Raw genomic sequence first — 24,290 nt, 5'->3', positions numbered from 1 at the left:
TGTCATCCGGTGGTATCAAGCTGAATATGAAAGAGAGGGTGAGCCACCTTTCAGCCAAATAGAAAACTGCCGCTAATACTCTATTTTCCTGTAGTGGATAAAGGAAAAGACGCTTTGAGATACCTATAAATGCTTGGCAGAGCACCTTTTCTCATTGAACAACAAATGGTTCACATCCATTTTCAAGTATTCCACATGCTCCATTTCTTGAATCTAGATCTTAGATATCAGAACTTGCACAAAAAAGAAGGAGAAAGCACATTATTCAAACATGCATACATTTTGTGAAAAATTTAAAGAACAGCAAGTTATTGGCCCAGATGTGGCTATGCCTTAGGTTTTGAAATTAACTAAGGAGCATTTGGAATTAATGTACACATTGAAGACTCGAATTCCATCTTCAGACCGGTAAAACAATTTAGATTTATGGTAAGTTATTTATCCGGATAAATGCAATTATTTGGGTAAGTTTTTCCTGTGAAACACTTATCTAGGTAAGTGCATTTACCCATGTTCTTTTATTTCTCAGGTAAAATAACCATTTTAGTCATAAGAATCCATTATTAAAAGGGGCATTTTTGTCCCATTCAAGTGCTAACAACTTTCTTCCTAGGTGGGAAAGTTATTTATCCACCTAGGAAGGTAAGTAATACCTAGGAAAATAAACTTTCCCCGGTCCCCATATTAATCTGAAAAATAACATAGGATTCTTGGTCAATGGGAGCCAAAATCCTATTGACCAACTTTCCTCCTCTCAAAATCCAAAAGAGGAACGCCCCCTTATTTGTTTTATCGTGCTTATACAAAGAGGGTTTATAACCTGTTGTGTTAAGAAAGCAAGCCAAGTTATGGCTAGACTGGAATTGAGTTTTGATGCTAAAGCACCGGAAGTTTTAGATCTTAGTCTTGTTGTAACCTTCTCTCCTCAGTATGTTAATGTAGAAATATACACCATTGGCGTTTGCTTAATTACTGGTGATCTTTCTTATGTAGAAGCAGTCATTGATGCCTTAATAGTGGATAAATTAATGGCATCTATTTAATTTCATTCAGTGTTTGAATTCCCTTTCATTGTTTCGTTGTGGATACTGTAAGACATGGTTTTAAATTTCTAAGTAAACAGAAAAAAGAGAGATTAGCATAACAAAACCACTAAAAATGATTAATCACGTAAAAAATAATTAAATTTAAAATTATTAATAAAATCATAACATTAATTATTAACCATTTAATAAATCGATTAAAATGGAATAGCTAGATGGAAGGACTAGAAAATGATTAAAAAGTTAAAAAATGATTAAATTGAATATGACTATTTAAATAAGAAACTATAATAAAACATGAATAAATATTAAAAAATTAATAAACTTATAAAAGGAAAATGATTAATTAAATGAAAAATATTAAATAATTAATAAATGGACAAAAACAGTAGATATGAGACTAACATAAAGACTTGATAGCTTATATGATATAGGTCCCATTTTTTAGATGAAGTAGGTTGTTAATTGAAAATTAAACCTGATCTAATATTTTAAAATTAAATAAGAAACCAAAATCAAACTTACCATATAAGCATAAGTTTTGAACCTCGAATGAAATAATAAAAATAATATAAATGGTGTGGGCCCATTCTTCTAGATAAAATATGGTATCTAATTAGTTCAAACAAAAATCTATTAAAAAATCAAATAAAACCAACTACAAGAAAAACAGGCTATAAGCCGGCGCTTGCTAAAACGCCGGCTTAGCCTTTTAAACCACCGGCATAGATTTGAGCCATCAGTTCAGTGGCCGCCTTCTTTACTTGCATCGCCTTAGGTCATGGACACCGATCTAGAATACAAAGACCATCGTCCTAGGGACCCGGTCCAACCGTACATTGGGTGGCAGTTTTTAGAGAATCGTCGGCTTAGTTATTGAGTCGTCGATCGCACAAACCGTCAATTTAGTTATTGAGCCAATGCCCTTGACCACCGGCTTAGATTAATTTGTCACTACCACAAAATGCCACCTTAGTTAAATTTTGTAATCAAATCCAACAAATTTTCATCTAATTAAACCACTGCTATTAATGTTCTATTTCGACAAAAGTGGCGGTTTGGGCTGCCGGCATAGACATTATATAAACAGTCGGCTTAAGTGTAATGCTTTACCAAAGGTAGTGGTTTGTTTGACCGCCAACTTAGGTTTTTAAATTTTTATTTTTTTTATAAATAAGAATTTCAGTTGACACCTGTTGAAACCTAAAGCATAAAATTAATAAAACAAATGCATGGTGCATATTGATTCTTTAATAAAAAAAAGCTTTTCATCACCCAACAATCAATCTCTAGATCATGTAATGCTGCTGCAAACCTGAAATGAACACTATTCAACCAATCACTAAAAAAGAATAATCATAATTGATTTTGCATATTTCTTTAAAGAAGTATCTGAAACTTGAAAAGAATTCAAACTATCTCCAACCAACATGGGATCACTAACTGGGGAAATGTTGACCGATACAGTGAAGCTATGCTTCTTGGGATTTTCCTTACAGTGAAGCTCTGATCATTCTTGGGTTTTGCCTTGACCGATACGGTGAAGCTCTGCTTCTCAACGATGCTAGAAAATGACAGACTCATGGGCTCGACAGTAATCTCTACACCAAATGCTGCATTTATGGTGGCATTGTATATGGACCCTGCTAACCCCACATTAGTGACTGTCCTTCTGAACACGCCAGCTACCGGCTCAATAGCTTCATTCATAGTTAGCTGCATGGAAGTGAGGAGCAGTCGATAGGATTTGAGTCAATTATCATACTTAGGGTTGTACCGTTGTTGTAACCTTCTTTGCATAAGAACTCAATGTATTGCATTTCATTCATGTCATAGACCAATCCAGGTGAGACAACCTTCAGTGGGTTCACCTGACCAGCACCATATGCAAATTTGACCTCTTAGTTGACAGTAGAACTCATTGCCGTAGCTGATTAATACAAAACATACATATTTACATCAGAATAATACATTTGGAGATAGATCAGCAAGAGATAAAGTGAGCTTAGTTTTATCCATTTTCTTTAGGAAGTTAAATAAAGAAAGAAGGCGTAAGATTTTTTTACCGGTTGTCATGATGGCAGGTTTGATGGCTGCCGGTGACCAAGTTGGGTGCGTTGATTTGACATAGGCATCCACCTCACTTATTCATTTGGGTGCATTGAAGAATACATTTGAAGATGATCAGTGAGAGAGAAAGTGAGCTTAGTTTTATCCATGCATGGATGTAGCAAACATCACTACGAATTTGGAAAACCGATCATCATCTAGCCAGCCGAAAATTAATTGACATGATTCTTGTGTATGCAGCCAAGATGTTGGCACCCGAAGCTGCAATATCAAGCTGTTTTGAATGTTCATCATGAATTGAAAAAATATCAGATCAGAAGGAATTCGATATCATTCAATTAAATAATAAGTGAAGTGACCCATTTAATTGCCACACACAATATCTAGCAAGAGAATGGTGTCACGGTTAATGGCACAAGCTAGAAATAAATTTTTTGATGATGGTAAATGATGATCAAGAGATATATGTGGTGAGCTTTCTACAATAAAAGAGATCTGACGCCCATTTCTTTTACCTTTAGAGCTTTGTTTGATACAAGATTAGGTCCTCTAGATGAAAATGTATATAGTCACAGATGGAGCAACAACTTTCATGGCCTGGGTTTTGAATATCACGGCTTTGGGGGAACTAGATAAATTGCAACAAAAAAAATACAGATTGAAATAGCTCAAGTCAGTACAGTTGTTCCTCTGTCAATTGAGTGTTGTATTATAAACTTACTTGAAAAGAGCAACAGAGGGAAAACAAAAGTACAGTATAAATGTATATACAGAGCTTTCTTTCATGAATTACCTTGTGGAATTAATGTAGTCCATTATTATTTGCCCTTGAGTATGTTTACCGTGGTCGATGGTGAGACCAAAACAGAGGCATAATCAAAAGGTCCGAAATTCGATTCTAGTATGGCTCCAACTCTGCCCATTTTCTTCACATTGTAATCGGGTGCATCATAAAAGTTGTCGCAGTATACAATCTTTCCTTTCACCTTCTTGGGGTCCAATGAATCTTTGTAACAATTACTATAGTCAAGACATATTGCAGCATTGTTGTGAATGCCATTGAAGTTGTTAGGTTAGAATGAAGAAACCAAAAAAGATTTGTTCATGAAATCAGAGGTACTAAACATTTTTTGTAATTAACAAAAGAAAGGAGTAATATAATTAATTAATGCACGGGGTAAGAGTCAGTTGCCTTGCATAAGCTGCGTATTGAGATGTATTAAGAACAGCATAAGCACCCTTTATACGAGGATAGAAACTTTTGTTTGGAGACACTGTCAATTACAACTCCCTACACATTGTAGAGAAAACAAATGAAATTAATCAAAGCTAGCTGATGAATGGTTACAGGTTACAAGTGATCGATATTGAAAAAGGGAGATGGATGGAACAACTTACATATACAAACTTGCCATTCCCTAGAACAACTTTGTTCTTGAACTCTCGATCAGTAGTTCTTGCGGCTACAGTGAGAATCCATGGAGCATAATTACTTACAGTACCAGCAGAAGGTCCAAATTTTCCAGCTGCTGCTAAGGTGAGAATCCCACTCTTCATGGCATGGAAGGAGCCAATGGCTATAGAATCAGAAATGTATGGTCCAGTGTTACAACCCTTTTCCACCTGACCCCCAAATAATTGCCCTCGGTTTACCCCTTGGTTTGGTAAGAGTATCAACCATCCCTTTTGTTGACATTTGTACCCATTTTACACTTATAACTATTTTCCTTTTCAGCATTTTAATCTCATTCATGATATTCTTGTACAACCATGGGTTCAACTCCTTATTTTGAGTCATTTATTTGCTTGAATCTCCTATATTTCTATAATTATGTTCCTTAGTCCTTACAATGCTGCTGATAGTTCTTCTTTTATTGAGCTTCCTTTCCCTATCAGTACTGAATATATGGTCAGTATGAGTACAATTCCTAAAGGTTCCACCAATACCTAATGGACCTAGACTGCCCCCACTTATTATGTCCTCAATGGAGAAAGAGTCAAAGTGCCTAATTGTTTGACCCATTAAACTACCCTTGCTATGATGCTTTTGGAAATAGCATTTTTGGACCTTGCCTTTCCACATCCAATGGAAAAGTCAACCTGCACCCATAAAGAGCAAAAAACCATTCCCAAATTTCAAAAACAAAAGAACATGATATCAACAAGTGATAGGTAGCTTCCCCACTTGCATTACAAAGGATACAGATGTGAGGAGATAAACAGCAACTCAGTCTTCTACTCTGAAGATGCAAATAAGTAATAATTTTCAAATGAAAAGCCTCTCAACAGAAGGCCCTCACCTTAGGTAACACTACTCTATACCAAATCTTTTTCACTGAGAAAGTCTTAGGGGGTGGAGAGAGAGAGAGAGAGAGAGAGAGAGAGAGAGAGGAGGGAGGGAGAATCCACACAGAAAATAAATAGGAACAAGAGAAGGAGACTGAAGGGGTGGGGATCTAAATCATACCATCAGATTTTTACAGATCAAGAAAGATCTCACCTAAATAATTGAACAAATTTAAAACCAAGGATACCTCTCACTCCCTCAAACTCCTTGTAAATAATTTCACGTCTAATTAACTTCTAACAGCATATTTTTTTCTATGTTGCATGCTCTATATGACTCAGCTATTTTAAGTATAATAATGAAATAATCGGTTTAAATGTCTCAGCATTTGAGGCCTCTTGCTAGCGTGCTCGATGCTTTTTATCTGTTTCTAAAATCAGCCAACATTTTAATCATGTGACACCATTTAGATCTCATTTGAGATCAAAAGAAAAATCACAGAATTCCATTTTTTTCAAACACACTAGAAATGATGAAAATAGACCTTGGTTGAAATCAATAGACACACCTAGGTTTTCAAGTTTCTTGAAAACCAAAATGAAATCTCAGAATTCTTTAGGTGTTATTGTAGATATATTTGACACCAATAAGTGTGTCATTCACTCACTATTTCAAACCAATTCTTTTTTCTAACTAAAAGCAACTTCTGTAGTTCTTGTTCCATGAAACAAACATCATATGAAACATTTGGATTGTGAATGTTGTCATCATTCATAGCTTCAGTGTATCCCAGAATTGCATCATACTTTGGAATCCTCTACTAGTATTGATTGTTAACATCAACAACTGTTACTTGATGGCTTTAATATGACTCTAGCTTGAGTAATACTTTGGATATTTTGCAAACACCTACATGCTCCAACAAAAATAATGCAATGGAGACTGCTATTCCTTGTATTCTCTACTTTGTTCACTCTGCTCTCTGTTGGGCTCCCAAGGAAGATAATGCAACAGATAACTACTATTCTGGGTATACCCTTCAGGAGAACATCTGTAGTGTATTCTCTTTAAAAGTTTTACTTGTTTTCCTTACTAAGAGCAAAAATAAACTTATCCATCCAAAAAAATGAGCAAAAACAAAATTGGAAAAGGATGAGATAGAAGCACATGTATGCTCAACTTTGTTACAGGAAGACATGACAAGAACCAATAATCACCTCAGATACCTTTCCCTGAATCATAGGACAGGTAAAACTAAGTGTTTTGCATCATTTATGTTTAAAACAAGCTGAATCATAAAATGATGGGCACCAAAAGAAGAGCCTATTTCTCAGAGGTTGCCCATTGATTTTAACCTACAGTCTACGAGCCATTCATGAGGAGCCTATTTCTCAATGCAACACCTCTTGCTGACAAAGTTATTTAACATTAGTGTAAGAGCACATGCTACGCATGTGTTCAAGTATTAACCATATATGATAATATGTTATTTAAATTTAACTTTTATGATGGACATGGAACCCAAGGCAAGTATCTGCTTTATATAGTATAGATGTTGTAGGTCCAATTATCAGTAAAACGTAGGATGCTCAAGATTAAATATGCCATCAAGAAGAGATCAGGACAGTAAAACCAGACTGGGGCTCAATCTTGAGAAAATCTTGAAGAAAAGGCTACCAACTCACAACTGTACCACTCTCTGTACTGAATGCAACATGTGAAGGTTTTACTAATATTATGGTTGTCCTAATTGATGATTCTGAGATGATGATTTCAGCATACTATTTTGAGCCGGGAAGGATTACTCATTATGCTTTCTGGCTCTTACCCAAGAAAATATGCATTCTAAGTCCTTGCAGATTATATGGGTTGATGGTACAAAATCTGAAACAAAACTACCCAGTAGAGTCTACTATTCAATGGAGTTCCACCACAAAACTCAATAAATTTCTTAACAGATTCTTCTCAAACTAGACATCATCAGAGTAAATCCCAATCTGTATTATCTGTACCAGAATTTCATATTGGGGTATAGAGATGGGAGAAGTTCAAAGGTTACACTCTCGATGATATTGTTCAAAGATGATCTATTGTGTCTCCTCCCTCCAGCATAGATGATGGTCCAGGATTGGATTATTTCTCTCCACAAGGAGATGGATGCTCTTTGGGGAACCTGGAATTCTCAGGAAAGGGGAGGGAGGATGATGGGAATGCAGGAGATATCATACTGGGATTGGGGTATTCAGTTAGAGCTGACTTCAGAAATGAAATCCTCACTTGACAACACTGACGGCCCGTGGGCATATCATCATCATGCTAGAGAAGCCAAGGATCTAGTTCCAGTTTGGAGATCTTTTTCAAATGAATTAAAAGATCAGTCAATGCAATGGTGATTTTCTAGCTAGAGTAAGGAGGGCAGAATTGTATTTGGTATGTTTTCATAATTATTACCTTGTTTACCGGCAATGTGCATTCAGTCAACAAAAGAAATCCAAAAAGAAGAAAATGTATAGAAATTATCTACGGAAAAAAACTAGTGGTTCCTCCAAAAAAATTAAAAAAAAAAAACAAAGAACATAATGCTCACAACTTCCCTCTAGACCTAGCTGTTGTTGAAGCTCCATCTACAAATGGATAAGACTTTGGTCTTAGTGTATACGAGTCGTTGAAGTTGAAGGAACAATATCCAATTTCTTGTTCTATCAAGAGGTTGGTATTGTTCCTTTATTTAATAGTGTTTTACTTTTATTCACATAAGTATTTAAAAAAAAAAGAAAATCCCAAGCATCTGCATTACAATAGACAAAATAGCCAACAAAAGAAAGCCAAACAGTCCCATCGACCAGCACTATGCAATGGAAAGAAAAGGAGAATTCCCAACCTCAAGACAACTACCCAAAACTCAGCATTAATGTAATTATCTCAATGAAAGTCAACACGAGCCCCCTTAAAACAGTAGAGAATAAGAAGGGCATGTCATCATATATAAGTGTGCAAGAACCGAAGAGATTCAAAATCAAAATTTTTAACCAACCAGTAAAACGGAACCCTTCTCCTATCAAGCTTCTGAATCTGCCCTTTCTTCCTTGTTCATCTGCATACCAGAAAAGTAGAGTAGCAGATGGTTCTCGCCCTAAGAGGAAAAAAGGGATGATTAGGGTTTTAGAATTTAATGGGAAATATAGGAATAGCATAGTCGATGATCGAACTTGCCTTTATCGACTCTTCAAATCACTTCTGATCAGCTTCTTGGAACGACTTGGAATGCCTCCTTGACTTCTCGACTTCTTTGCTCAATTGCTCTCAATGGTGATTTAATATAAGGTGAGATTGAGTGAATCTCTCTCAACTGGTAGCTTTCCGTTTTTGGGTGGGAGACGAAGTGGAGAAGAGGAGACTTTCCTCTCTCAAAAACGAAGCAGCAGAGAGTGGCACACGAACACACCAATGTTTTTTGGAGGGAAATTTTGTTATTCAGCCGGTCCAAGAAAAATTCATGACTGGCCGGTTCAATGTTTTAAAACCGCCAACTTAGTGATTGAACCGCTGCCCTGTTTTCTATTGATTGGTGGTTTGATCCAATCTTAGCGCTTATGCTAAAATCGCTAGTATACATGGGTCTACCCTGGCATTTTGTATGACCGCCGGCTTAGCCGGTTTTTCTTGTAATGACCTAAGCTAAATTTCTAATATATAATTTAAATTTTTTTTAAATAATTCAGATTAATGGCCATACTTAGTGCGGGGGTCATTCCTAATGAATCATGAAAGTGTATGGAATCTAGATACACCGGTCCAATATATTCATGCAATGCAAAATTGGTTTCTTATTGGGAAAAAAAATAAAAAAATGCTAAGAGGTGTCGAAATTATTATAAAACCAAGATAAAAAAAAAAATAAGAGAAGGATTTTGAGATTCACTATCAATCCATCAAACTAAAAAGAAGTGAAAACAACAAATAACACATAAAATCTTGAATGCTAGAAGAATTTTTCAGAAAAAAAAAATGTTCTTTGTGAAACAGCTCAGAGAAGTGAACCCATTACTAACATGATCTCCTTCAAGCAGCTTTCAGTAATTGGATTTCTTCGTCCCAAGATCATTTGGAATCTTTAATTTGGGAGGGGTATTTAAGAAGAGCAATTTAGTCCAATAAAACCAAGTTTTTCCTCCCACTCGGTGTTTTGGTAATTATCTTGAAAACGTTCTAGCTTGCCATACATACTATAATGGGTTAAAAACTCAAAAGCTAAGGGTGCAAGTTGGAGGGGGTTAGGTCGGGTTAAGGTCAATCCGAACCTAACCCGAGCTGTTGAACCCCCAACTCTAACCCTAACCCGGTTGGGATGGGATCAGGTTAGGTTTGGGTCGGTCCAACTTCTCTACCTTTGTCAAATGATATTATTTTTTAAACTCAAGAGTTCAAGTTAATTCAATTTTAATATTATTTTGTGTAAAATGACCTAATTGTGATGTTTTAGAAAAGGGAAAATCTATGATTCCAAAAAAGTATGATATCTGAAAGGCTTTAACCAATCACAAGTCCCTCATGAACTTTGATAAAACCCACTTGATTGATTAGTACTTTTATGATGCCAGTTGATTGGTTGTAAATTTTTCCACAATCATGTCTTTCTAGCATCATAGTGGAACCCTTTAGAAATAGAGAAAATTTCTTAAAGTACCCCCTATGGTTTAGGAAATTGACTAGATCTATCCATGCCTTTTACATATTGTCTTAAAGTGCCCTTAAGTTTTCTGACAATTGACTAACTCTACCCTGCTTTTAGGGTCCATTACAATCCATGTGCATGTGACACCACATGATGTATAAAATATTTTTAAAACCTAATTTTACCCTTCTGTGGTCACTTTTGCCTTCTATTGTTCTTCAAATTTTCAAAATGAAACTTAATACATGTAAGAATCAAACTCAAAAGAGGTTTAGTTCAGCTCCCAAAGTGCTTCATATCCCTATCTTATATTTCACATCTTTATGAAAGAAAATCAGAGCTCTAGTGGTGAACAGACCATGCAAAGACATGCTAGAAAAGAAAGAAAATCCCGCAAACATTATATTCTGAGAATACAAAGACTCCCTCATTCATGCTACAACAATGAGGCAAGTGTAATGGTTGAGCACCTCCATTCACACCCATCTCCTAGTCTACATCATACTGCTACCTCTAGCCAGAACAACGCCCATGACGAAATCCACATGAGCATGGTAGTAAACCGGAGTCCGTGAGATCAATTAATGGTTACATGCAAGGTTTAAAGTTTCGATATGACTACACCTCTACCAACGTATTGGATATATCGATATATATCGATATTTTGAACTTTGGTTCCATGATCACATCGCTCCACGTTTGTTAGAAAACTAATATTGCTTTGAGAGATTAGGCAGACTATCGACTAAAGACATCATCAAGCCTCCATGCACGACCATTGGGCGCTGACTTAGGGACTGTTCCCTTGGTTTCTGGTTTCGAAGTGCCCGCTACAGTGGTTTTGTTGGTCAATTCAACAGGAACAATTGATGTAATAGGGATTCCTGGTTGAGCTGGAGTTTTTAGTGGTCGGGTGCTATTGCAGTAGATTTACTGAAATGTTTCATTTTGAAAATTTAAAGAAGAATAATGGGTAAATTAGTCTTTTCCACTTTTTCGTTATAAATGTTAACGACAATGAAGGTTTAATCAATTGTTAGAAAACTTGGAGGTTCTTTAAGTCAATTTCTAAACAGTAGGGGTGCATAAGTCAATTTCCTAAGCCATAGAGATATTTTAAGAAATTTGCCATTCTGCCTTTAAATTTAAAATTTTTTACACAATATACATGCATAAATATATAAACATGAGAACTTGCATACATAAATATATGTTTCTATAATATTTATACATCCAAATATAAAGTTAAATCCGACTCAATTGGCTTAGACCTCAAACCTAATCCAACCTGAAGTTAAATTGAATTCATATTTTTCAAACTTTAACTCAATCCAACTCAACCCAACTTTTAGGGCTGGGTTCAAGTTGGATTTGGCCTAACCCGGCCCAAGTTGGAGCCCTTACTCAAACCTTGTTGGTGGGCCTCGGCAACAACAAAGGAGAAGAAGAAACGAACTTGACATGCATCCCACTGTAGCAATGTACAGATTCCATCTTCTGGTTCTTTCTCCACAAAAAAAAAAAGAAAGAAACGGCATACCCAGCTCAGTTGGGCCATGCTATATGCAGAATCTTGGAGGGGCTTACTGGATCTGAGTTTAACCTCCGATATTTTTTTGGGCTTCATGCACCTAGCCAGTCTAGTTGATTATATCGTTTAGAAATGAGAATTTAGGGCCCGTTTGGGTGGTTTGAAACTTTCATCGAGATGCTTTGGCGAAGCCATTGAAAGAAGATTCAGAGGCTCTCCCGTCTGAACAGCTTATAGGCAACGTTTGGTGAAAAATACATGAATCCCAAATTAATTATATTTCAACCAAAAAATTAAAAGAAAAAATAAAAAGAAACATTCCCATAGAACTTTTAGTGGCTTCTACCAAACAGTAAAGTTTCAGGCTTTCAGCCCTCCCAAATGAGCCCTTAGTGCTTTATATTGCAATGGATACATGCTCAATTTATCAAGGCCCCCAAGTTGCTTGGTCCAGCTCAACTTACATATTATGTTTATTTAAATTACAATAAATATTTTATACATTTATTATATATTATTTTTAAAAGTTGACAAATTTCGCCTTTACTATTTATATATTATCTTAAAAATATCATTAAAATTTCTGATAATTATCTAAAACCTCCCATGTTAATTTCTCGTCACACTCTGTTTAGATATAACTGATATATTTTTAAATTCCTAAAATGCCCTTTTATGATTCTACTCCATCTCTAATTCCGTCTCTAATTTCATCTTCGTCATTCTCTATCTCCATCTCCGACTCCACTCCCATCTTCTCGTCTCCGTTTTAGTAAAACACCCATCAATAGCAAATGCCAATTAAAACGCCCATTAATTACAGAGAATGACCATGTCTTATAGTATTATTAATAATAGAAGACGTACACTACAGCTCTATGATAATGTGGTGTATACCCAAATGTCCGCCTCCAGTTCCATGATATGGGTTTCCTCCATGATTTCATTTTTAATAACAACAAAAAATTAATATTATTCATTAAAATAAATTTCAATAAATCATAACAAATTGACAACAATGAAAAATCTACCTCTCAATGGGGGAAATTCGAGGGCAACAAAGCCATCTTACAATTGGCCCCTCTCCCATAGATTTAAGGGTTCGGTTCATGACAACTCCTCCTTGCCTACTCTGGATTAAGACAACCCCTGGGGACAGAGGATGAGCCAAGCACCAGGGTTAGAGCGAAACATGCAATCCGAACTGGGGAAGGGGACAAATGGTGTTATCATGGGTGCAAAGGCTAAGATGTACATGACAAAAGAGAGTCATTATCATCCACCCTTATCATTCTTCAACCGGTCTTTGTTGCTTGCAACAGATTCATCCATCCCCAGCCTTTATGTTTTGAATCTAGTTGCAAAGACCTGAATTCAGAATGAACAACAGAGACTTCTCTCTATCTTGCAGTGATGGCTTGGACAAGGATTGAAAGAGGAAAGTAGTTCCTCTTCATCCTTTCAATGGACCTAGACTATCTTATAGTTGTTGAAAATTTTTGTCAGTTAGGTTTCATCTTGAAAATTTGAGGAGGATAAATTTGATATTTCATTTTGTTCCGCTATTATTTATTGATGATGTCAATTGTCATAAAACTTAAGGATATTTTAAGATAAACAGTAAAAATAGAATTAATCAATTTCATAAACTATAAAAATACATTAACAAATTTTCCTTTAAAATATATTATACATATATTAATGACATAGGCCCAATACCTGGCATATCCCAGCCCATGATCACCCCTATCCCAACGATGCCAATTGGCTCTCCACTACTTAATTCCCCTATGTAATATATCCCAAAAAGGTGCCAATTCTTATCGAAAAAAAAAAGAAGGTTCTAATTGCCTGAATTGGTAGAGTTTAGATTTTCATGAATGTCAAATTCCGCCTTTAGCAGGGTTTGGGGGATGTGAAAGATTTTCCCTTTAGGCCTTATTCGTTTAGAATTTTTGTAACTTAGTATGTGCATTTATCCAATTAAATGTTTCTTCGGTAACACTTAGTCATGTTCTTTTAATTCTTAAGTAACAGAATGGTTTTTTTACTCATAAAAAGTCAATATTAAAATGGATAAATTTGTTCTATTATGTTTTATAAATTTTTTCTGTCGAAAAGTTATTTATCTGCCTAAGAATTAGATAAATTTTAGGTTTTCTAGCCATTAAGGGCACTTTTGTCCTTAATATCAATAAAAATAATATATTTTATATAATAACAGAAATAAGATATTTTTTTAGAAAAATATCGATGAATGCCCTTAATTTTAACGGAAATGAGATACTCGGTTAAGCCCGATCATCTTAACGGCATTCTTCCGTAGCAAATAAGGGCTTAACGGAAAATTTAAAACGAACACGGTCAAATTAGGGCATCCTCATCTCGTCGGAAAAATGAGATATCTTAACGCCGATAACAATTTTTCTTTCAAGCGGAGAATGCTTGTTCCAGCTTCTTCGACCAACAGTTTTCGATGACTGTCACCTTCTTATTGAATTTTAAATTCAGCCTACCGGTGATAATGGCCCTGCTCCATCGAGTTCGCCCTTTGGCCGCGACAGCCAGGACTTGATCCATGGCTTTGCGTACAGCTCGACCACGAGGCGGAGCTTTCGAGGACGCAGGGGATTGATTCCGTCGAACTTGTCGCAAAGCTTCGGTGCGGCATCTACCTTTTGGAGACCGGAGCGAAGAGAGACAGCGCATCGATTTACTTGAGAGTTCCTCTCCCAGACCGACGCGCACAACCACCTCTAGCAACACCTGCTCCGCCTCATGGCTTGGCATCCGTTGCACCGACATTAGGGTCACTACCCTCTCTCTCTCTCTCTCTCTTCTTTCCCTTCTTTAGACCTACGTGGACCAATCGATTCACTTGCTCACCTGACCAGCTCCGCCTCCTCGACCTCAAATCCATAGGAACAGACTCAACGGTAGCATTCTCATCGTCACCAATTGCACCAATCTCAAGCTGCTATATCTTGCCAGAAATGACTTCTCCGACGTGGTCTCAACTGAGATTGGTTCCCTCAAGCATCTCTTTCGGCTTGACCTCTCCGACAACAATCTGCAAAGGCCCCATCCCGAATTTTCCATTGATAGCACAAAATATACCCATCGCCTTTTCTTCTTAGAATAGGGTAATTTTTCCATTTTTAAAAGTTCCAGAAGATTAAGGCGAATGCCCTTATGACCTCGTGGACGGGACGAAGACGAATGAACACGGTGGCGATTCCTAGTTTAAAAAGTTTCCGTTAAGATATCTCATTTCGCTGGCAAGATGAGAATGCCTTTATTTGACCGTGTTCATCTTAAATTTTCCGTTAAGCCCTTATTTGGTACCGAAGAATGCCGTTAAGATTATTGGGCTTAATGGGGTTTCTCATTTTCGTTAAAAATAAGGGCATTCGCCGGCCAAATACAGAGGAGGAAGTCGAATGCCCTTATTTGATATTTTTCAAAAAAATATATATCTCATATCGGTTATTATACAAAATATATTATTTTTTTTATATTAAAGGCAAAAAGTTGCCCTTAACGGCGTGAAGCTAACTTTACCGTAGGGCCTAATACTTAATACAAAAAAAAAAGAAAAGAAAAAACTGTAAAATTATTGATAAGCTGTAAAAAAAAGTAAAATTATTATTTTTGCTTATTTACCAACTCTGCCCCCCCCCTCCCCTATTTACCTGTAAAGTAAACCTCTATAAATCACACAACACCGTGAATTGATAAGCTGTCCACTTGTGACCTCATCTACCATAAATTGAGAGATTGAGATTTTTCCTTTATACAAGACTCCATTGCCCTTTGGAATGCTTGCGTCAATATTCTTTTTAGTCAAAAGATACACAAGGAGTCAAGGACCTGAGTTAGGTGACGAGTCATGGAACGGGCAAATAGCTTTGGCTGACTTGGAACAACCAAAGTTTTTCCGTGCCCCACATCTGACATCTTAACCTCTTTTTAGGGTATGTTTGGCATCATTTTTTTTTTCTACTTGAATCGTTCTGGATTGATCAATATAAATCGGTGAGAAATAGGTATTATTTTTAGGAACAGCATCTGAAAGGTGCATTTTTAAGGTATGCTTATTGCAATCATAAATAGCCTTTAATAACAATTATGTGGCAATTTGTACTGATCAGCCCAAAACGTTTGAAATAGAAATAAATGGTACTAAACACGACCTTAGTTATTATAATATAATTAATAAATAAACCTCTTTTATTTATTTATTATTTGACAATAAGCGGTTGGCACAACTGCCAATCAACCTCACAACCCCTCCTTTATATTCCCTGGAACATGACCAGAAAAGGGAATTAATAAAATCATCAAATTCCATAATCTGCCCAACGACCCAACAAACAAGAGATAACGGCCCCCAACAAATACAACGTTTGCTGTCAAAAGTCAATTTCTCCTTTCCTTCTCTCCACCCTCTCTCTTCTCTTTTTCCAATTTCTTCACTTGTCTCTTAGTTTATGTCACCTTGCTTCTCATGCGCACTTAGAGAGTTAAGAGTTTGACAAACCTGTAATAAGATACCGATACCATCCTTTTCTTTTCGGACCCGTACAATCACATGAATTAACTCCCTCTTAGAATTGGAGTTCTGGAGTTCTGAAGTCTGACCTGCAACCAGAATCAATCAGAAATCCTTCAGTTCAGAAGACCCAGTTCAGGCTTAATCCTGTTTGGGAGTCTATATACCATGAGAGTTTCTCTGCCAGGTATCCTCATTTTGCTTCATGGTTTCCCTGTACAATCACATGAATTAACTCCCTCTTAGTATTGGAGTTCTGGAGTTCTGAAGTCTGACCTGCAACCAGAACCAGTCAGAAATCCTTCACTTCAGAAGACCCAGTTCAGGCTTAATCCTGTTTGGGAGTCTACATACCATGAGGTTTTCTCTGGTAGGTATCTTCATTTGCTTCATGGTTTCCATGACCCAATTAGTAAGTATTCATACTTCTCAAGTGGGCAAGTACTACTACCCATATGAAAGAGATGCTCTCATTCCACTGAGGGATTCCCTCAATTCTACATTGAATCTACACTCAAATTGGACAGGCCCTCCTTGCTATGGTGATAAAAGCAAGTGGGTTGGTATTGCCTGTTCTGATTGGCATGTAGTTGAGATTGTCCTGGAGGGAATTCAGTTAACTGGTTCTCTTCCACTTTCATTTCCACAAAGTATTACTCTGTTAAGGAAGCTTAACTTGGCAAACAATTCACTTGTTGGTCCTCTTCCCAATCTCACAAACCTTGTGAACCTGCAATTCATCTTCCTCTCGCATAACCGATTATCGGGTTCAATCCCACTTGGCCTTGTTCAGTTGCCAGCTTTAGCAGGGCTAGAGCTGCAAGAGAATCGTCTCACAGGCCATATCCCACCTTTTGATCAGCCATCTCTAAGGAATTTCAATGTCTCAGGCAACCTTCTTGAAGGCTCAGTTCCTGAAACTCCCACTCTTCAGAGGTTCTCCAAGAGTTCTTATGATCATAACTTAGAATTGTGTGGGAAGCCTTTGGATAGACCATGCCCTGTTGTTCCTCCTGCTCCACAAGTTGAACCTTCAGCTCCTCCTAATCCAAGCCATCCGGTTCCGTCCAAGGGCAAAAACAAGACTCTGAAAGCATGGATTATTACTTTGGCTATAGTAGCAGCGGTGTCAGTTCCTTTGCTTGTCATGCTTGTTTTTTTGTGTTACCAGAGGAGGCATGGAAAGGGAACAAAAGGAGAGCACTCAGGTACATTTCTTGTTCCATACTTTCTTATTAGTTAAAGCAAGGAACAACTCTTAAACCCAAGTTTCTATTTTGAAATTGGTTGGATACTCTTTTGAAATTATTGTAGATTTCAATGCATGTTAGGGCATAACCCAAGAAAGGTGTATACCGATGTGATTGCACTTAGTTTTACCAGATAGGATTTGAAAGTTGGGGATATAGGTATGCAGCTCCTGATGGTAAAAGATGAGTGTTTTTGTCCTTTCATTACCAAAGTTTTCAATGAAGTTTCTTTGTTGTGGTTTTCCAATAAAGCAGCAATGAAAGGTTGTCCAGTTTGTCTTGAGATTCATGACTCTATATAGTACAAAACCATGGAATTTCTTTTGTTTGTTTTTTTTTTTTTCTGCATGTTCTTTCTTTTTGTTGTTCAATGTTGCAGACATACAGCCTTTGGCTGATACAAAGTTGGTCTTCTATTTAGGAATTTCACAAAATTTGTTAAGAACTTTCCCTCAACTTTCTATTTTTCTTGTTTTCTATCAAACCAAACATAGCATAAAGGATAAATTTTCGCTAGTCCTCCATATTCTGACATTAGTTGTTGATCTACACTCGTGACATCCCAATGAAAAGGAAAGAAGAGTAGGAATTTGTCTAGAAGGATTCTTGCTGTTCCATGACATGTAGAATTCAGATTCAGATTTTAATTTCTTCTTGGTGACAGGAGAGGATTTTGTGGAAACAGTAGAAAAGAAAAAGCAGAGTGCAGGAAGCACAGAAGATACTGAGAGAGCATTGGATCTGGAGTTTTTTGACAAAGAAAGAGCAACATTTGACCTAGATGATCTGTTAAGGTCTTCTGCGGAATTGTTGGGCAAGGGAAACTTAGGAATCACTTACAAAGCAAGACTGGACACACGGTCCACAGTTACTGTGAAAAGACTAAAGGAGATGAATGTGTTAAGCAAGAAGGAATTTCTTCAAGGGATGCAGTTGCTAGGAAAAATGAGACATGACAACCTAGTAGAGCTCATCTCTCTGTACTACTCCAAGGATGAGAAGCTGGTTATCTATGAATACATCCCTCATGGGAGCTTATATCATCTTTTACATGGTATGTTCTTTTCCGTTTTCCTTTCTCAAAGACAGTCACAAGAAGCTGTCTTTATTTTCTTTTCTTGGTAAAAAAGGTCCAAATCTCATTTTTATTAAATAGATTTTTCTGTATAATAATAACTAGAATGATACTCATCCATGAGGTGAGAGGCTACTGTCTGAGACAGTGACACACCACAACTGGTAAAACCAATGTCCTTGAATCATTTGAGGTTTTCTCCCAAAATATTGGTTAAGAGTTAGGGATGCATATATAAAGCAGTGCTTTAAAAACTGGCCTGGAAATGAAACCGGTTTTCCATCTGTGTGGTGAGACAGCAGTTCAACCATCTGGGTCAAATGGGTCAGCCTGGAATGTCATAATTAAACAATAAAATATAAAAAACAGACAATGAGTCTCTTACAAGAAGCTCAAATCTGCAGAATCTGCAGATCAGCAGCTGTAATGGTGTCTAAAATGTAAAAAGACCATAGGCTCTGCAAAATTGTGAGTGTTCATCTGTTTTCTTGCTCAAAAGCTTAGTAAGTTGTAAGGAAATGGGTCTTAAGGGCAACCAATATAATTCATTTGGAATGAATGGCAACTTCTTGGATCTACCAAGATGTGAACATAGGATCAGTAAAGGATCCGGGAGTAGATAGGCTATTTGGTTTTGAATAGTATTAATTTGTACATCTTTTGTTGTTTTTATTACTTATCAAATTAATATGAAACAGAATGAATTTCCATTCACACATTAGTTTCAGTTCAATGATTTTCATATTTTTGGGTTCTAGACAACAGAGGAGAAAGAAGGGTAGTAGCTTTGAATTGGAGGAGAAGGCTTTCAATAGTGGAAGGAATAGCCAAGGGTCTGACTTACCTTCATGAATGCTTGCCTTCTCACAGTGTGCCCCATGCAAACCTTAAGTCCTCCAACATTCTCATCATTTACAACAACCAGAATTATCAACCTAAGCTAACAGACTTCGGCTTCCTTCCATTCCTCCCTCGGAGATACTCTGAAAAACTGTCCATCAGAATGTCACCAGAATTCATACAGAACAAACAACTGACCCACGAGACTGACGTATACTGCTTTGGCATTGTGTTACTGGAGATCATAACAGGACTGAGTCCAGGTGAGTTCTCAAAGGAAAATGATGATACAACAGGTGATCTTTCAGACTGGGTGCGGGCAGCAGTAAGCCATGAATGGTCCACAGATATACTGGACATGGAGCTGCTATCTGCAAAAGATGGTCATGATGAGATGCTGCAGCTTATAGAGATAGCTCTTGAGTGTACAGAAATGGAACCAGAGGACCGACCGAATATGACTGAAGTGTTGAGAAGGATTGAAGAGATTGACAAAGGGAGAGATACATAAAGCAGAAGATGTGAAATCATATTAGTTCAACCTTTCTGGGAAGAACCTTGCTTGATTGCCTATAAAAGACAAAACAGTCGATTCAGTTTGTTTGCCTTGTATCTATGTAAAGAGCCAAGAATCATGGCTGACTTCACTACTTGGTTTTCTTTATGCTTCTGTGAAATCCTCTGCAAGGCCTGTTTTGTGCTCTGGCAGTGTAACAGTGAGATAAATTGAATGAGTATTTACATACCCACAGTGGTCAACAATTTTCCTTCATTTCAATTTTAGGCTACCCCCCTTATCTGTTAAATAATCAAGATTTTACATTCTTTGCACATCATTTATCTTGTTCTTGTTATTACTTGGTATCGTTGTTGTTTGGGTTGAAAGTGGATAAGTATAATAAATTGAAATCAGGCTTATAAGGTGGTATGAACTCTCATACTTATCACATCCTCTACAAGTTTCTAGGGAATTGTTTGATATCAGCTCAAGTGGCTGATTAATGGTATGCAATGTTGATTACTTTAGCCCTAAGGCTGTTTTCAGTTTAATAGAAAAATAAGAGAGAAACAGAGGGTTAAGTGTCTTAGTATATAGCTATTTTGTCCACTAAAAGACAAAGCAATAATCCATTTAGTTCAGCCACATCAGCCATTATCAAAAGGTCCCTAATACTTGGTTTATATAAAACTAACTTTTATGAGTCATTAATGGAAAAACTTGTAATAATTAATGAAGTACCTGCCAAGTAAGCTCTCTAGTATTTCCCAATTTACCAAATGGGCTTAAAATCAGGCTTGACACAAGCCCACAAAGAAACCCTTAGCCATGACCTAGTTAGGGCTTCAAATCGCACACCCCGACACCAGATTTCCTGCCCACAACTCTTGTCCAATTAAATTAAATCCAAATTTGACTGATTTATAATCGGATCGAATATGGATTTATCCAATCTGGTCCAGTATGTTCTAATCTGATCCAATAATATTTAAAGATTTACATTTTTCTATAGAAGTTCCCATTGGTAAAGGTTGGTTTGAATGTTGTGTGGTTCCAATGAAAAATTCTTTTCAAGTAGGGGTGATCAGGGCTCATGGGTCGGGTTTAGAACCTACGGTAAAAATAAAAATTGTTTTCAAAGGAGGGGTGATCATGGTTCATGGGTCGGGTTTAGAACCTATGATAAAGGGCAATAGCCCAGGCTCGGCCCAAAATCAAGCCCCAAACCTAGAAATTTGCTGGATGGGCTGAAAGAAAGAGAATGAATGGGCTCACATAGAATTAATGGTTGTGAGCCCATGCATTTTATGACTACTGGAGTAATAAACAGCCACTTCATCTGCATTCAACCGATCGGAATAAATAGATAACCCTCCTCGTGTCACCATTGACAAAGGTGGAGCTACATTGTTATGATGATGATGATTAATTGAACCCATTCAATCTTGGGGTGATTCATAATTTATGTTAGGTTTAAATGTTCTCAAAAATGGCCCCACCCAAATAAAAAAAAAAATTGAATGAAAGAAAAGAAAAAGGAAAATAAGAAAAAAAAAAATCAAGGCCCTGTTCGTATATCATATCTCGCAGGGGTTTATTTGCCCGAGTAAACATATTATCAAAATACCAAAAAACAGATGAGGCCTAAGAAAAGTTAAAAAAAAAAAAAATTATTAATAATTAATAAGCATTTATATATTGATACTTTTTCTTTTCTTTTTAATTTTGATTACAGGCTACGACAAAAATTCCCGACTCTACATCACAAACAAATAAGACAAATTACAAATTCAAATATGAAGCAAAATTACATCAGAATTTACATCGGAATGACAGGTGGCAAATATGGGTATTCCACGATGAGGCCAGTGAACCCTTCTAATTTTCATTCTCTATTTATGAGGTACGAGTATGCAAGAATTAAAATTAGATAAGAACGAATTCAAACGAAGTAATAATAGTTGGGAACTTGTACCACTTGAGCAGCCAACACATTTCCCTACGTGTCACCTCTGTTACGTTCCAATCCCCTACGCGTCAATAAAAACTCCAAAAACAACCCATTTTCGCATTCCACATCTCTTCTGCTCTTCTTCACCAACCTCTCCCCGTCTCCGGCCCCCACTCTTCATTAATACAAGACACCCACCTTCCTCTCCATTACTTCTCTCCTCCAACCTTTCCATGCTGCAGCAGTAGTATCTCTAAGCAGAACAGAAATTAGTAGAGTCAAAAACGGTTGATCTGATACCAGGCAGAAGTAGTGATGCCAGGACAACGTAGATTTGCTGTTGGAGGGTCTGAAGAGGCTACTCACCCAGAATCCCTGCGAGCCACCTTGGCTGAGTTCGTCTCCACCACAATGTTCGTCTTTGCAGGAGAAGGCTCTGTCCTCGCTCTAGGTATGTATTTGTTTAGTACGTATTTGCAAACTGTGGATCGATGTGTGTGATGTATGGATGGATGAGTTCTTCTTGTGCAGGTAAGTTATACGGAAGCCCTGGAGTAAGCTCTGCGTCTGGGCTGGTGGCAGTGGCGGTGGCGCATGCGTTCGCCCTCTTCGTGGCCGTGTCGATTGCGAGCAACATATCGGGAGGTCATGTCAACCCGGCTGTCACTTTGGGTGCGCTTGTGGGCGGACGGATCACGCTGCTGCGCGCCTTGCTCTTCTGGGTGGCTCAGCTTCTAGGGGCGATTGTGGCAGCTCTGTTGCTAAGGTTCACGACGGATGACATGAGACCGGTCGGGTTTGCGGTGGGACACGGTATTGGGGAATGGCATGCGCTTGTTCTTGAGATTGTGATGACTTTTGGGCTGGTTTACACTGTATATGCAACGGCCATTGATCCCAAGAGAGGTAGTCTGGGCACCATCGCGCCGCTGGCCATTGGGCTCATTGTGGGTGCAAACATACTTGCCGGCGGACCCTTTGATGGTGCATCCATGAATCCAGCCCGCGCCTTTGGCCCTGCGCTTGTTGGGTGGCGCTGGAAAAACCACTGGATCTATTGGATAGGACCCCTCGTCGGTGCAGCATTAGCAGGTCTCGTGTATGAGTTCGTCATGATCCCACCACCCAACCCTCACCAGCCTTTGCCGTCGGAAGATTACTAGTGAATGATGCATGCTGTTCACTTTTCAGTTAACTCTGTTTGTCTTCTGGAGTAAGTTTTGGGTCTCTGGGATTGGTGACTAGTAATTTAATTGTAATAAAATGCCACCGTCCAGTTGTCTTATTTTACTGTTTCTAAGAGAGAGAGAGAGAGAGTTTCATGCATGTTAGAAGAGTGAAGAATTAATATCTTTTAATTTATTAGAAGATTTTAATTAGCATCTATTAATCAAATAAACCAGTTTCATGAATATCGTTCCACTTTTTAAAAGAATGCAAGCTCTGTATTTTCGGGATGTCTTCTGTTGGTGGAATAGTAATCAGAACAAAAACAAGGTGAAAGTCTAGCCTCTAGCTATCACATGCAAAATGGCAGCCAAGCTTAGCTTCACCGCCATTCATTCTCCACTTTCCTCTCTCTTGGATAAGCCGAGGGTAGAGAACTTTTTTTTAGACATATTGTTACCCCTGTTCTGGCCTGGCCTGCAAACACCTAAATGTTGGTGTTGGGAGAGGAACTGAAGAATTTTTTACAAGTACATTTCAGTCATTGAAGATTAAACCCATGAGTTTGATTATACATAGTAGATCACATTTATACATATATATGCATTTTGGAAAATAGTTTTAAATTTATTTTTTTACTAAAATCTTTCTTCTGTTTTTTCTTTCTTATTTCTTTGTCAAAAGGCATTTGGTATCGCAGTATCGCACAATTAATGTGCATGCGTGTGGTGCTTTAGGCAAATTTCCCCATGTTCGCTACGTACCCAACCTCTCCAATCCGACATGCTAAATACCCGATCTTGATTATATTTATATTTTAAAATTTTCTTTTATTTTAAATAATTTATTTTTAAAATATTTTGTTAATTTAAAATTTTCAGACATTTGTATTCCCACGAGGAACCCCTTGTCGGGATTGGGTCTCAGGGAATATAATTGGGGTATAGAATAATAGCATTCTCTTCTCTGAACATAGCTTTTGCTTGTGCCAACAAAAAGACAAGCTAGTAGGGCTTGGAAGAATTAAGAATACAATGCCAGCGCCAATGGAGGGAACGTGAAACATTTGGCAAGAATAGATGATATAGTTAATATCTCCTAGCTAGTCGCTTCCTAATCATCTTCTCAGGCTTATTGGCGTCAACATACCAAAATTTCTTAATTCCTTTACTTATAGCAACCATGCATCAAGAACATAATAAGAAAATATAGAGAAAGAGAAGAAAGAAGAGGGAAGAATGTGGGTGAGGAAAAAAACTTGGTTTGAATGTTGTCTGATTCTAATAAAAATCATTTTCAAATAATGACTCATAGATCAGGTTTAGAACAAAAATAGCCCAGCCCTGGCCC

General features: G+C 37.3%; 2 protein-coding genes across 3 annotated transcripts; both read left to right on the top strand.

Moving 5' to 3' along the window:
• The first annotated feature begins 15,999 nt into the window (after positions 1–15,999).
• Positions 16,000–20,095, top strand: LOC148864079 (putative leucine-rich repeat receptor-like protein kinase At1g68400). Of its 2 annotated transcripts, none has more exons than XM_088979255.1 (3): positions 16,000–17,366; positions 18,073–18,462; positions 19,575–20,095. In XM_088979255.1, the coding sequence occupies exons 1-3, from the start codon at positions 16,514–16,516 to the stop codon at positions 19,832–19,834; spliced, it is 1,503 nt and encodes a 500-aa protein (XP_088835381.1). In that variant the 5' UTR covers positions 16,000–16,513; the 3' UTR covers positions 19,835–20,095. The 2 variants fall into 2 exon arrangements, with proteins under 2 accessions (XP_088835381.1, XP_088835380.1); XM_088979254.1 differs by having other exon boundaries at positions 16,010–17,366; positions 19,242–20,095.
• A 1,667-nt stretch (positions 20,096–21,762) lies between these two features.
• Positions 21,763–23,185, top strand: LOC148864078 (aquaporin TIP3-1-like). The gene is made up of 2 exons (XM_088979253.1): positions 21,763–22,224; positions 22,305–23,185. The coding sequence occupies exons 1-2, from the start codon at positions 22,089–22,091 to the stop codon at positions 22,934–22,936; spliced, it is 768 nt and encodes a 255-aa protein (XP_088835379.1). The 5' UTR covers positions 21,763–22,088; the 3' UTR covers positions 22,937–23,185.
• Positions 23,186–24,290: the final 1,105 nt, after the last annotated feature.

Source organism: Nelumbo lutea, chromosome 3 (assembly GCF_056320005.1).
Source record: "Nelumbo lutea isolate HS-2025 chromosome 3, American lotus-T2T, whole genome shotgun sequence".
Lineage (NCBI taxonomy): Eukaryota > Viridiplantae > Streptophyta > Magnoliopsida > Proteales > Nelumbonaceae > Nelumbo > Nelumbo lutea.
Note: the sequence above shows the minus strand (reverse complement) of the source record. Positions and strands in the feature narration are given on the sequence as shown.